This window comes from Haematobia irritans, chromosome 5 (assembly GCF_050003625.1).
Source record: "Haematobia irritans isolate KBUSLIRL chromosome 5, ASM5000362v1, whole genome shotgun sequence".
NCBI lineage: Eukaryota > Metazoa > Arthropoda > Insecta > Diptera > Muscidae > Haematobia > Haematobia irritans.
This window is the reverse complement of record NC_134401.1, coordinates 140,688,890-140,702,057: the sequence shown is the minus strand read 5'-3', so window position 1 is coordinate 140,702,057 and position 13,168 is coordinate 140,688,890. Positions and strand designations below refer to the sequence as shown.

Genomic DNA, 13,168 nt, shown 5'->3' with positions numbered 1-13,168 from the left:
TTTTTCTTTTAAAAACAAAAAAAAACACATATTACAAAAAAATACATTTAGACAATTATATATAAATAATTTTGTTTGTGTAATTTAAATAAAAAAATATATAGTTTTTTTACAAATAAAATATTATACAGTAATATATAAACAAACATCAACACACACTTGAATTTAGTACACAACATAGAGGATAATATGATTTTTTTTAATTTTTTTATACATACACACATAAGAAATGAAAAAAAAAACATATAAAAAAATAAATAAAATTAAATTTGAAAATAAAAAAAAATTAAATTAAAGCTTTTTTTTATACATATACAGTTTGAATGTCATTGGGATGTGTTTGTATAGAAGGATCTGTGCTTCTGTCTCTAAAGAGAGAATTTTAGTGATTTTTGGTTTCATTGGTATATATATATATATAGTATATAAGGAAAAGGACAATAAAGTATATTTCTAATAATAGTAATAATAAAAAATAATAGGCAGCATTGACTAGACTCCTTTATAATGAAGTCTAGACATAAGAAGACGAGTATATATAAACTCATTACATATACACATAGGCTGAGAGGCTGTCTAGCTGATTGCTGTCATCCCAAGCAGGTAGATAGGCTGCATGCAGCAAACACCTATTAAGGCTATCTCAAATAATGCAAAATAAAGGCCAGCTTTTTTTCTTTAATCATGGCTTAGAACTCTACACTTGGAGAGGGGACGGTCGGTTGGATCTCTTAACTGAGCTTTTTGAGATCTTTTAGTTTGTATGGTAAAATGAGACTCTGCTTGAAACCTCTATTGAATCTCTTCCTTTTTTATACAAAAATTTCAATATTTTTTCTTTGGATATATAGAAGGTCCTATATGGATTATTTTCTCAATATGTCAGCAATCGCAGTCTATAAGGCTAAAAAACATTTTTAATTTTTTTTTTTGTAAATTTTTGGACAATTTTTTCTATTGATATTGGAAAATTGTTATGTGACCATTTAATAGGATTTTTATTCTTTTTTTATTTTTAGCATAGAGCACAAACAATGAGAGATTGAGTGCTTCAATGATTTTGGATTATTTAAACGATGAACATATAATGATTGCAGGTGAACATTTCTTTTTGATAGTATTTACAAAAGCTGATATATAGTTATAGTTTAGTCATCAAGCATTTTATTTTGATTTTTTAAGAACATTCTTTTATTTTTTAGTTTTATAACAATTCAAAATTGATTTCTCAGTATGGCGTTTTTTTTTTTTAATATTTTATAAAATTTCCCTAAAATAATCTCAATTATGGAGTAATTGTCCCTAATTTTAATATGAGAGTATCCATTAAAAACAAAACAAACAAAAAACAACAAAATTAGTATTGAGAGTATCCATAATATGTTTTGGGGCCTAAAGTGATTTCAGCTTTAAAGGTCCCCTGGCAAAATTCTTATTCTGAGGTTCTGTCCTATAAACATTCCCCAATATACAAAAAATCATCGAATATATAAAGTAAGTTATGTATTTGAATAGCGCTTGAAAGCGTGTTGAATTCATATATACATATTGATCTATATTGTGTCTTTCAATAAACACTTCCAAAAAGAACAAAATATTCATAAAATATTGGAATATGCAAAAAACAAAAAACGCAATGTATTTGAATTACATTAGAATTCAACGTGCTTTCAATGAATTCATAGAGCTCTCTCAAATAACCAATACCGAGGTTCGGCCAAATTAACATTCCCCTATACACAATAGTCATTAAATATTGAAAGTGAATTATAGGTTTTAATTACATTTGAATCAAAAAATAGCTTTGAAACCCCATTGAATTCCAATAGCTCGCTTAAAATATGTTTTTATTGGGTAGTAAGCAGCTCCATCCAAGAAGAAGCCTTGAAAATCCTCCATGAATTCAAATAGCTCTCAAACATTTGTATTTATCGGATGGAGAGATATTTGAATTCAGTGGGCTTTCAAGGCTTATTCTCGGGTGGAGCCGCTTACTATCCAATAAACACATATTTTAAGAGAGCTATTTGAATTCATGAGGCCTTTCAAGGCTATTCTTTGAGAGCCTATTGAATTCTAATGGAATTCAAATAAATTGATCTCTTTGCTAACTTCAATATTTAATGAATATTTTTTCCTTTGTAAAATATTATTATAAATAAAGGGTGGTTAAATTGTAAGGGCCGATGTTGAAATTGAACCACACCTAAACGCCAAGTTTTGTTTTTTCCGAATTTTATTTGACATTTCTCTATTTCAGACTTACTCAATTTGAACCATGGAGAGATACACAATCCAACAACGTGTTAAATGGTTCCAAGAAATGGCAACAGTGGATGATTAATTTTTCGAAGAAAATCATCTTCAGTGATGAGGCACATTTTCACCTCAGTGGATTCGTCAATAAACAGAATTGCCGCATTTGGGCGAATGAGAATCCAAGAGTGATTGTCGAAAAACCAATGCACCCACAAAGAGTGACTGTTTGGTGCGGTTTATGGGCTGGCGCCATCATCGGGCCGTATTTTTTCCAAAATGAGGCCGGCCAGGCAGTTACTGTGAATGGTGTTCGCTATCGTGAGATGATAACGAACTTGTTATGACCCGAATTGGAAGATATGGATGTGGACGATATGTGGTTTCAGCAGGACGGTGCCACTTGCCACACAGCTAACGAAACTATGGCTCTTTTGCGCAACAAATTCAATGGCCGTGTTATCTCACGTAATGGCGATGTTATTGGCCGCCAAGATAATGTGATTTGACACCGTTGGACTTTTTTCTTTGGGGTTATTTGAAAGAAAAGGTGTACGTCGATAAGCCAGCAACAATTCAGGAGCTAAAGGATGAGATCTATCGGCACATTAACGGCATAGAACCTCCATTATGCCTCAGCGTCATCTAAAATTTGGACCATCGGATGAAGGTGTGCCACCGAGGTCGCGGCACCCATTTGGCCGATATTTTGTTCCATACATAATTGAGTAATACCAATATATCATAATAAAATAAAATTATAATTATTTCCTAAAAAGTTTGTGTTTTATTCAAAATCAACATCGGCCCTTGAAATTTTAACCACCCTTTATTATTAGGAGGAACGAGCGAAAATTTACTGTGGACACTGACATTGCCACTGACTGTGCCTAGACATTTTTCTATGGGTTCGAAAAATTCCAGAGAGGGCCCTGCTTAACAGTGGAACAATTTTGGATGATGATAAAAAAAATTTTCTTAAAGCTATTTTTCAAAATATTTTTTATATTTCACACATTTTATGGTCCGTTGGTTAGAAAAGCTTTCTTAAAGCTTTTTCTCTAATATTTTCATAGTACCCCTGTAATGAGTTCAAGGAAAAAGCTTTTCTATAAAAAGTACTTGAATTTTTTATTAATTTTTGCATGGAAATAATGCCACAATTTAGGCAAATCGAAAAGGTTTTTAATCCACCTTTATATCATTGAAACACATTAAAGATTTTAAAAGTGTTAACCAAACAAGATAAAAGCGGGTTTAGAGAGCTTTCACGAAACTGGTTTTTAATGCATGACACAATATCAATTAATAGAAAACGTTTTTAAGCTTTCGAAAAGTTTTAAAGCGTTAAGACCCATTAAAGATTTCAAAAGCGTTTGGGCTTAAACGATGAGAGCTTTTAAAGCGCGTTTAAGATCTTTACCAAGGGAGTTTAAGTTTTTAAATCATGACTCATGACACACCATAAGTAAATGGAAAAAGCTTTTGATTTTTTTTGAAGGCTTAAAAGCATTAAAACCGTCAAAAATTAAAAAAAAAATCTTTGAAAATTCCCAATAAACACAAGCATTGGAGAAATACTTATATTCAATACGCTTTCAAACATTTGTTCAAAGAATTAGATTAGAATGTTATTTGAGAAATTGTTGAGAAAATCGCGTTCTCAACAAAAAACAGACATTACCCTCAACAGTAGAATTCAACACGTTAGCAACAATTTCTCAACATATTACCAACAACTTTTCAACCTAAATTTGAATTTTAACGCTTCAAACCTATTGGAAAATTTGTTGAAAGCAAGCAATTTGCAAGGCCATTTGAATTAATGTTGATGATGGGATTCACTATCAAATTGATATGGCGTTAACTATGAAACATGCTCATCCTTGTGTTTGTTGGGTTATGGCTGTTTATATTTGTTTGCTTTTGCTTGATGAAAGCCTAATCTTTTAAAAAGCTTAGTAGCATTAAGTAAATGGAAAAAGCTTTTGATTTTCATAAAAAACTTAATAACATTAAAACAGTTAAAGCTTTTAAAAGAGCCTGGAAAATAAGGGATGTTTACATTTGAAAAAAAATAAAAAGCTTTATAGTACTAAACCCGTTAAAGGTTTTTAAAAATCCTAAAAAAATTTTGTCAATTTATATATTTTTTTTTTACTTTTGATCGAAGACAGCTTTCAAAGCTTTCATCTTTTAGACCTTGAATCTATGGATACTCTCAACTACAAAATTAAATTTTTGACTTTTATTTCTTTGTAACTCTGAAATGTTCCTTCTTCTTCCTCTATTCCCTTCTTCATGTTGCCATACTAAATTTCTTGGCCTACTCTCAAAATATACAAATTAATTTAATCAATTTTCTCCTTACGAGTTTTTGAATCCTAACTTTGCCTCTCACCTTACTTTCACACACATAAAAGAGCACCCCGTTTCTCTATCGCCATCCCTAATCTCTTTAAGCTGCATAGCCCATCTTTCTATCAGAGGCAATATTTGCTCTTATCACACCCTCACCACCACTCATGGAATTACAATAGGATCTGGGACGAGGCTTGGGAATTTCACCACGTCTTCCACTACGGCGATTAACATGAGGGGCCATATCTTTGGCTAAATCTTTTTGGGGGGTAGAACTTTTCTCACGATCTCTAAAAGAGCCATTAGCACTGTCATTGTGCCCAACTAAATTTTGTGCTTCAGAGAGGCGATCATGACTACGGGCTCTTGATAAGGGAATGGCAGAATTAGAACTATTTTTTGAAGCCTTGACTCCGCCACCACCACTAGCACCACTAGCACCAGCACCTAAACCCTTATGTATCCGATACCCGGGAGGGGTATCACGAATTTGATCACAAAAATTTGCCGAATTATTTCGTTCATTCGCTTGATGTGATCGAGAAGAGGAATCATTGTGTTGCTGTTGCTGTTGTTGTTGCCTTTGGCGTCGGGCTATACGTGAAGCCACCGGAGATCGGGGTATATATTGTATGGGCATGGCATAACGTTCAGCCACATCGGGTGAGAGATCAGGATAAGGTGCCGTACCAGTACGTGGTTGAAATATATGAGGCCTGGGTTGTGGCGGTGGTGGTGGTGTTACCTCTGAGGGTGAAATCATTTCCGTACACTGATGTTGATATGATGCGGGCACTATGGGCAACGGAATATTAGTAGGTCTGGGTGGGCCCTGTGTGGAACAGGCCGAATTTTGCCTATAGGCCACTGGGGAATAGGCTGGATGAAATGGTAAACCATTTTGTTGATACAAAGACCTCTGGGCAGGATTCATTTCCGGCATATGGGGTAATAAAATGGCTCCCTTTTCCAATAGAATACCAGGTGGTGAATGGCCAGCGGTATTGGTAAATGTGGGATTTTGATTATTATTGGGACTGGGTCCAGAACCCTGTGGATGGCCATTGTAGCTGGTAAGATTGTTGTTCTCCTTATTGATGAAATAGGATCCAGGAGTGGGTTTACCAAAGGGCACATAGGTTATATCCTCATCGGCCTTAAGGTTTTGTATGGAAAAATTATCATCTTCAAAGGTCTCATCAAAATTACTGGACAAAGGCCTATCGTGGCGAGGGCCTGAGGGGGGCCCACCACCATTTACTATGGATGAATTTGTGACATTGGCATTGCCGAAATTGGAATAACTAGAGGATTTGGGAGGTTTCGGTTTGGAATGTATACGGGCAAAACGGCCACTATTGGATAAGGCCGAAGGTCCGGGCGAGGGAGGATGGTTATTATTTAGGCTATTCGTAAGACTATAATTACTGTTACTCAAAGATGTGGTCATACTAGATCCCAGACCCCCTCCTCCTCCTCCGCCGGCTCCAATACCATGCTTTAGACTGGAATTCAAATTCTGATTGGAATTCTGTAAAGAGGCATACGACAAAGAGGGTGTAGTATCCTGGGTGGGTGTTGAAGAGGCCGCCATTATATGGCGCCTAGAGCCATTCGCATACAATTGATGGTCCGCCTTGGCGGTACTATCATCATAATAGCCACCACTCAATTGACCTGAAGGTTTTTGCACCAAATCTATGGCTGTGGCTGTATTGGCTGGAAAAATACTATTGGAATTCAAAGGGCCTCCCAATTTGCGGGCCTGTTTAGGACTATAAAGCATACTGTTACTGGCATTACTATTGTTAGTGGAATAACTACGGGTATTGTAACTAGTGGACATGGGCGAAAGATCGGCCAAATGTCTACGACGGCCCGAAGAGCCGCCATGATTATTATTATTATTGAACTGACTACTATTACTGAGAAGGCTACCATTATAGCTGCCTCCACCTCCGCCAGATCCTGCTGCGCCAAAACCAGCTGTACCAACTCCTACGCCTATGCCACCAGCCCCTACTAGGGCTTTATTTAAATTATACTGACTGTTATGTTGGCTGGCTATATTGTTGTTATAGTTGTTGTTGTTGGTGTTACTCGAATTCCTATTACTTTTGTGTGTATGTATTAAGAATGTGTTGGTGTTTGTGGCATTAGCAGCGGCGGCCACAGCTGCTTGGGCATTATTACGTTTGCTATGCGCTTTATTGTGACTATGGCTATTGCTGTAGCTATTACTAAAATGGCTGTTAGTTAAAATGTAATTGCTGCCAACAGCAGCAGCAGCAGCATTGCTATTATGACTAAAACTATTACTGTTATGGTTGTTGTTGTTATTATTACTAAACTGTTTATGAAGAGATGCTGATGCAGATGATGGTTGCAATGCTAGTGATTGTTGTTGTTGCTGCTGCGAATAAGACGATGATGATGAGGTTCGATATTGCTTTTTCGCTGCATTTGGAGTAGTAGTAGTAGTGGTATTTGAATTTATAGTAGTAGTGGTAGCCAATGCATGTGAACTGTTACTGAGATGATGGTTACTATTACTGAGCGAATGATGAAGGTGGTGTTGTTGTTGCTGATTATGATGATTTTGCTTATGCTGAGAGAGCATTGTTGCACTTGCTGATGTTGGTATGCTTGTATAGCTCACGTACATTGGATGGACAACGGTGTGTTGGGGGCTCTTGGCATCTCCATTCATGAAATCAACTGCACCACAAATAGAGAGTAATTGGAGAGGGTTTGGAGAGTGAGAGAGTGACATTCCACCAAACGTTGAATAGAAAGGTAGGTAGGTAGTGTGGTCCCAAAATTCCAAGATGTTGTTTGTTTTGTTTGTTGTCAGCAGCAGAAATCAGCATTTGGCATCCAATCCAGAATTGGTGTGAGTGTGTGAAAGTAAAATATTAAGAAACATTAAATGAGCATCATTCATCATTGATATATGCATTTAATGTTTTTGTTATATATAAATTTAAAATATGCTTTATATAAACTTAGTTTTAATATTAAGTATGTCATCAAATTTTTGGCAAGATCGATGAAAATGTGGACTAATAAATATTTTAAATTATTAATATTAAATATTTAACTATATTGTGAACACATAAGAATGGCTTTGGGTATTCGTCCAATCTCATGGGAGGATTAATTTTTATTTTTAGTTTGAATTTTAAAAATTAAAATAAAAATATATGTAATTTAAAAACAATTTTTTTAAACAAAAATATTTCATTTACAACAGGGTGTCAGATATACATTGTAATATACTACAGGTTGCTATCATTTCTAAACCACTCGGCAGCTGATAGCTGAGAGATTTATAGCAGTAACAATTCATTTTATTATTTACAAGCTTACAAAAGCATTCTGATCTATTGCATTCAGAAATGAAGTTATTCGTAATGGAATTCAAGCGTGATAGTGTGATTGCTTTATATTTGGCTGGAAATTCACAAGTGTCTTTACCATGATACTGGCAGTGCTTTTTTTTAAGAATGTTTTAGTGCAGTGTTTTTAAAGAATTTTTCAGAATTATTAAAGCCAAGTTGACCTAGGTTAGGTTAGGTGGCAGTCCGATGTATCAGGCTCATTTAGACTATGCAGTCCATGGTGATACCGCATTGATGAACTTCTATCTTATCTCTGAGTGCTGCCAGATTCGATGTTAAACTCAATGACAAGGGACCTCCTTTTTATAGCCGAGTCCGAACGGCGTTCCACATTGCAGTGAAACCACTTAGAGAAGCTTTGAAACCCTCAGAAATGTGACCAGCATTACTGAGTGTGATAATCCCCCGCTGAAAATTTTTTTGGTGTTTGGTCGAAGCAGGAATCGAACCCACGACCTTGTGTATGCAAGGCGGGCATGCTAACCATTGCACCACGGTGCGTACCAAAGTTGAACTAAGTCAAATGAAATTTTCTTTCATGTTCAGATACACATTTTTAACTTGAATCACTTAATTATAAAGATAAAACGAACTCATTAAAAGGTTTATTGACTTTTGGACAAAAAAAACGACTATAAAGGGTGATACGGTCAAAATTTGGTCAAGGGAAAACGCGTGTAAATCGCTGAAATCGTTTATTTAAAAAATCAAATTAAATTTCTTTTTCAAGTTCAATTAGTATAAAATTCAGGAAAAATATTCAGTTAGGCTTTCGCTTTTCCAAATCCGAATTGCCGGGCCTCACGCTTGACACCTGCCATCAGATTTTGTACAGCCACCTTGTCCACCTTCTTCGCCACAGAAAGCCAGTTTGCCTTGAACTGCTGCTCGTCCTTAGCAGTTCTTTTGGTCTTCTTTAGGTTCCGCTTGACAATAGCCCAGTATTTCTCAATTGGGCGGAGCTCTGGCGTGTTGGGAGGGTTCTTGTCCTTGGGAACCACCTGCACGTTGTTGGCGGCGTACCACTCCATGGCCTTTTTACCGTAATGGCAAGATGCCAAATCCGGCCAAAACAGTACGGAACAACCGTGTTTCTTCAGGAAAGGCAGCAGACGTTTATTCAAACACTCTTTCACGTAAATTTCTTGGTTGACAGTCCCGGAAGCTATGAAAATGCTGCTTTTCAAGCCACAGGTACAGATGGCTTGCCAAACCAGATATTTCTTTGCGAACTTTGACAGTTTTATGTGCTTGAAAATATCTACTACCTTTCACCTTCCTTTTGCCGTATGAAGCTGCTTGTAGTCGGCTTTGACGTAGGTTTCGTCGTCCATTACCACGCAGTCAAACTTCGTCAGCATCATCCGGGATCGCGCTTTGGTCGTCGTATTTTGTTTATCATCGCGATTTGGAGTCACTCCCTTCTTGTAAGTCGATAGTCCGGCTCGTTTTTTGGCTCGATGCACGGTTGTAGACGATACACCCAGCTTATTTGCGGCATCTCGGAGAGAGAGGGTTTCGCTTGAAACTACCGGCAACTCTCTTTGTCGTCTCAGCGGCTTCCGGTTTTCGATTTCCCCCCGATCCAGACTTCCTGGCTGTCGACAAACGTTCCCCAAACACTTTAATTACATTTGTAACGGTTGATTTGACAACTTTTAGCGATTTTGCCAGCTTTGCGTGCGAGTAGCTCGGACTTTCGCGATGCGCGAGCAAAATTTTGATACGCTGCTCTTCTTGCTTGGACGGCATTTTGACAACTGAAGAGTGAATTCCAAAATCTAAATAGGAGCAACATTCTACACACACACACCTTCAAAATGAGGGGTGTTCAGGTTTTTTAAATGCAAAATTGGCCAAATTTTGACCGTATCACCCTTTATATCAGAGAAATGTGTCTTCTACGTTTTCCGTGCGAAAATTATCCGAAAAGTGAAGGCTAGATTTGTTCGAAATCCACACCACAGTCGTAGAAAAAAATTGCTCGTGAGCTGAACGTATGGCGAGAACGGATGCAAAACTTGTTGAAAAAAATGCAGAAAAAATTTCGACTAGAAATAGCCAAGGATTTATTTCGCTTGAACGAAATTAGCCAGTTAACGAATTTGGTTTTCTTCGATGATAAGTCATCATTCCAAATTGAAGTGAAGTAACAAAATGATCTGGTTTACTTGCCAAAGGGGAAAATTTACACCTGCGATTGATCACGGCAGATATATGATCCACGCTTATATTCATCAACCGTGTGGTCAAATTAAATGCCGAATGTTATCGGAAAAATTCCCTAAAGACAGTATTGAAGCCCTGAATAGACAAACATTTTGGCCGCAGACCAAGGACATTTGAGCAGGACTCGTTGATCAAGAATGGCGTAAAAAGGAGATCCCTCACTTTATGTCTACCATCACCAAAATATCCGTATGTAAATCCGTTGGTCTTTTACGACTGGGACATTTTGCAGAGTAAGGTTGGTACTAAAAATACCCAAAAGTGTTGATCATCTCAAGACCGTGCTTTCGCCGGGATTGGGCCAAAATACCATACAGTCACTTTGGTTTTTGCATAGCGGGGTTTAAGATTTTCTCCTATAGAGAATATGCCCAAAGTGGGCTAACGTATTGCCAGTGAATTTCGTACTCAGTAATATATAGTTGTTATCTTAAAATTTCATATTTTTTTCTATCCGCTAGGGTTCATTTTCACGGGTCTTTTAAAAAAATGAGTCCTAATATTTTTTTTTGGGTCAATTTTTATGCTTCAGTTACATTATGCTGGAGCTCATCTTCAAGGTGTTCATTATGAAGCATCGCTTCAAATTTGTGGGTCTGTTTCATTTGGGGTTCATTTTTCCGGGGCTCATTTTCATATCGCCAAAGATTTAATTTTTTTGGTCAATTTTCATGCTTCAGTTACATTTTGCTGGGGCTCATTTTTTTTTTTTTTTTGCTGGGGCTCTTATAAATCTGTCCCAAATTTGTAGATTTGATTCAATTGGGGGTTGCATGACTGGCGTTCGGCCAGGGTTTAAGATTTTCTCCTATGGAGAAAATGCCTAAAGTGGGCTAACGCATTGCCAACGAATTTCGTACTCAGTAATATGTACTTGTCTACTTCATAATTTTTCCACTAATTAGGGTTCATTTTCTAAACCTTATTTTTTTTTTGCTGGGGCTCTTATAAATCAGGCCCAAATTTGTAGGCTTGATTTATTTGCGGTTTGCATGGCTGGACTGAATAGTCTAAGTGAGCCTGAATCTTAATCGGGCTGCCACTTTAACCTATGGCTGGCCTTCGGCCGGGGTTTAAGATTTTCTCCTATGGAGAAAATGTCCAAAGTGGACTAACGCGTTGCCAACGAATTTCGATAATACATACTTATTTTCTTAAAACTTCTTATTTTCTCCACCTCTTAGGGTTCATTTTCACGGATCTTTTCAAAAAATGAGACCTACTTTTATTTTGGGGTCAATAGTCATGGTACAGTTACATTTGGTTGGGGCTCATTTCCATGGTGCTCATATGAATCGGGCTCAAATTTGTAGGCTTGATTCAATTGGGGTTTGAGGTTCATTTTCCTGGGGCTCATTTTCATACCACCAAAGATTATGTCCCCTAAATTTCAAGACATAATATTTACACTTTAATAAGGAGCTAGTGGGAAGACATACATGTTTAAAGGCAAATCAGTTTTTATTATGATCGATGTAACGAGCCAATCGCTCGTACATATTGTTCTTATTTTGCATTTAATTAATTCCCATTTTTCACCCCTTCGAACCACTGTACCCAATTGCTTGCTTTGTATCACTGTACGCATTGCAACAATTGTCATTGCTTGCATAAAGTACAGGTGGTATCGAAGATAGGCTACTTTTATCACCCAACGTTTTTTTTTTTTTTTTTTTTTTTTAATTATACGTTGGTAATTCCTATTTAGTTGGTAGTACTGCCGACTTAAGAATGTGGGTCTGTCGGGACGATGGTATGAATCAACCGAGGCTTGACGAATAGTAAAGCGAGTGGCAACAACCGATAGCTCTTCCGGTAGCAACACCCGATTCAACCTTACGCGATTCGTTCGCATCCCGACTGTAATTAACGCGATTCGTTCGCATCCAAACCTTGTAGTAGACTAGCACTCCCTTCTCCTAGCCCCCCTTCCCCTCTAAGGCTATATTAGCACCCCCCCTAACGCGGTTCATTCGCTTACGCAGTTCGGCTGCTTACGCGATTCGTTCGCTTACGCAGTTGGCTGCTTACGCGGTTCGTCCGCTTACGCGATTCGTTCACTTACGCGGTTCGTCGGCTTACGCGATTCGTTTGCTTACGCAGTTCGGCTGCTTATGCGGTTCGTCCGCTTACGCGATTCGCTCGTATCAATCCAGTGCTAGTATAGCCGAATCCTTTCTCTGTCCCTCTTCTCGTCACAGAAACCGACACGAACACCATCGGCCCGACACCATCTAGCTCTTCCGGTAGCAACACCCGATTCATCCCTACGCGATTCGTTCGCATCCCGACTGTAATTAACGTGATTCGTTCGCATCCAAACCTTGTAGTAGATTAGCACTCCCCACTCCCTTCTCCTATCCCCCTTCCTCTCTAAGGCTATATTAGCACCCCCCTAACGCGATTCGTTCGCTTACGCAGTTCGGCTGCTTGCGCGGTTCGTCCGCTTACGCGATTCGTTCGCTTACGCGGTTCGTCCGCTTACGCGATTCGTTCGCTTACGCAGTTCGGCTGCTTACGCGGTTCGTCCGCTTACGCAATTCGTTCGCTTACGCAGTTCGGCTGCTTATGCGGTTCGTCCGCTTACGCGATTCGTTCGTTTACGCAGTTCGGCGGCTTACGCGGTTCGTCCGCTTACGCGATTCGTTCGCTTACGCGGTTCGTCCGCTTACGCGATTCGTTCGCTTACGCGGTTCGTCCGCTTACGCAATTCGTTCGCTTACGCAGTTCGGCTGCTTACGCGGTTCGTCCGCTTACGCGATTCGTTCGCTTACGCGGACCGGCTGCTTACGCGATTCGTCCGCTTACGCAATTCGTTCGCTCACGCAGTTCGGCTGCTTACGCGGTTCGTCCGCTTACGCGATTCGTTCGCTTACGCAGTTCCGCTTACGCGATTCGTTCGCTTACGCGGTTCGTCGGCT

General features: G+C 38.3%; 1 protein-coding gene across 4 annotated transcripts in view; it reads right to left on the bottom strand.

The window, feature by feature from the left end:
- NKAIN (Sodium/potassium-transporting ATPase subunit beta-1-interacting protein) overlaps positions 1-13,168 on the bottom strand; it is a 182,011-nt gene that overhangs the window by 18,455 nt on the left and 150,388 nt on the right. The window contains exons 7-8 of one of the 4 annotated variants that reach the window (XM_075309006.1): positions 7,281-7,335; positions 174-904 (exon numbers count right to left, since the gene is read on the bottom strand). The exons of 1 other annotated variant lie outside the window; for it this stretch is intronic. In XM_075309006.1, the coding sequence (XP_075165121.1) occupies positions 883-904; positions 7,281-7,335 (77 nt within the window). In that variant the 3' untranslated portion in view covers positions 174-882. Of the gene's footprint in view, positions 1-167; positions 7,336-13,168 lie in introns of those variants that run through there. 2 more of the 4 variants (XM_075309007.1, XM_075309004.1) reach the window with 2 other exon arrangements.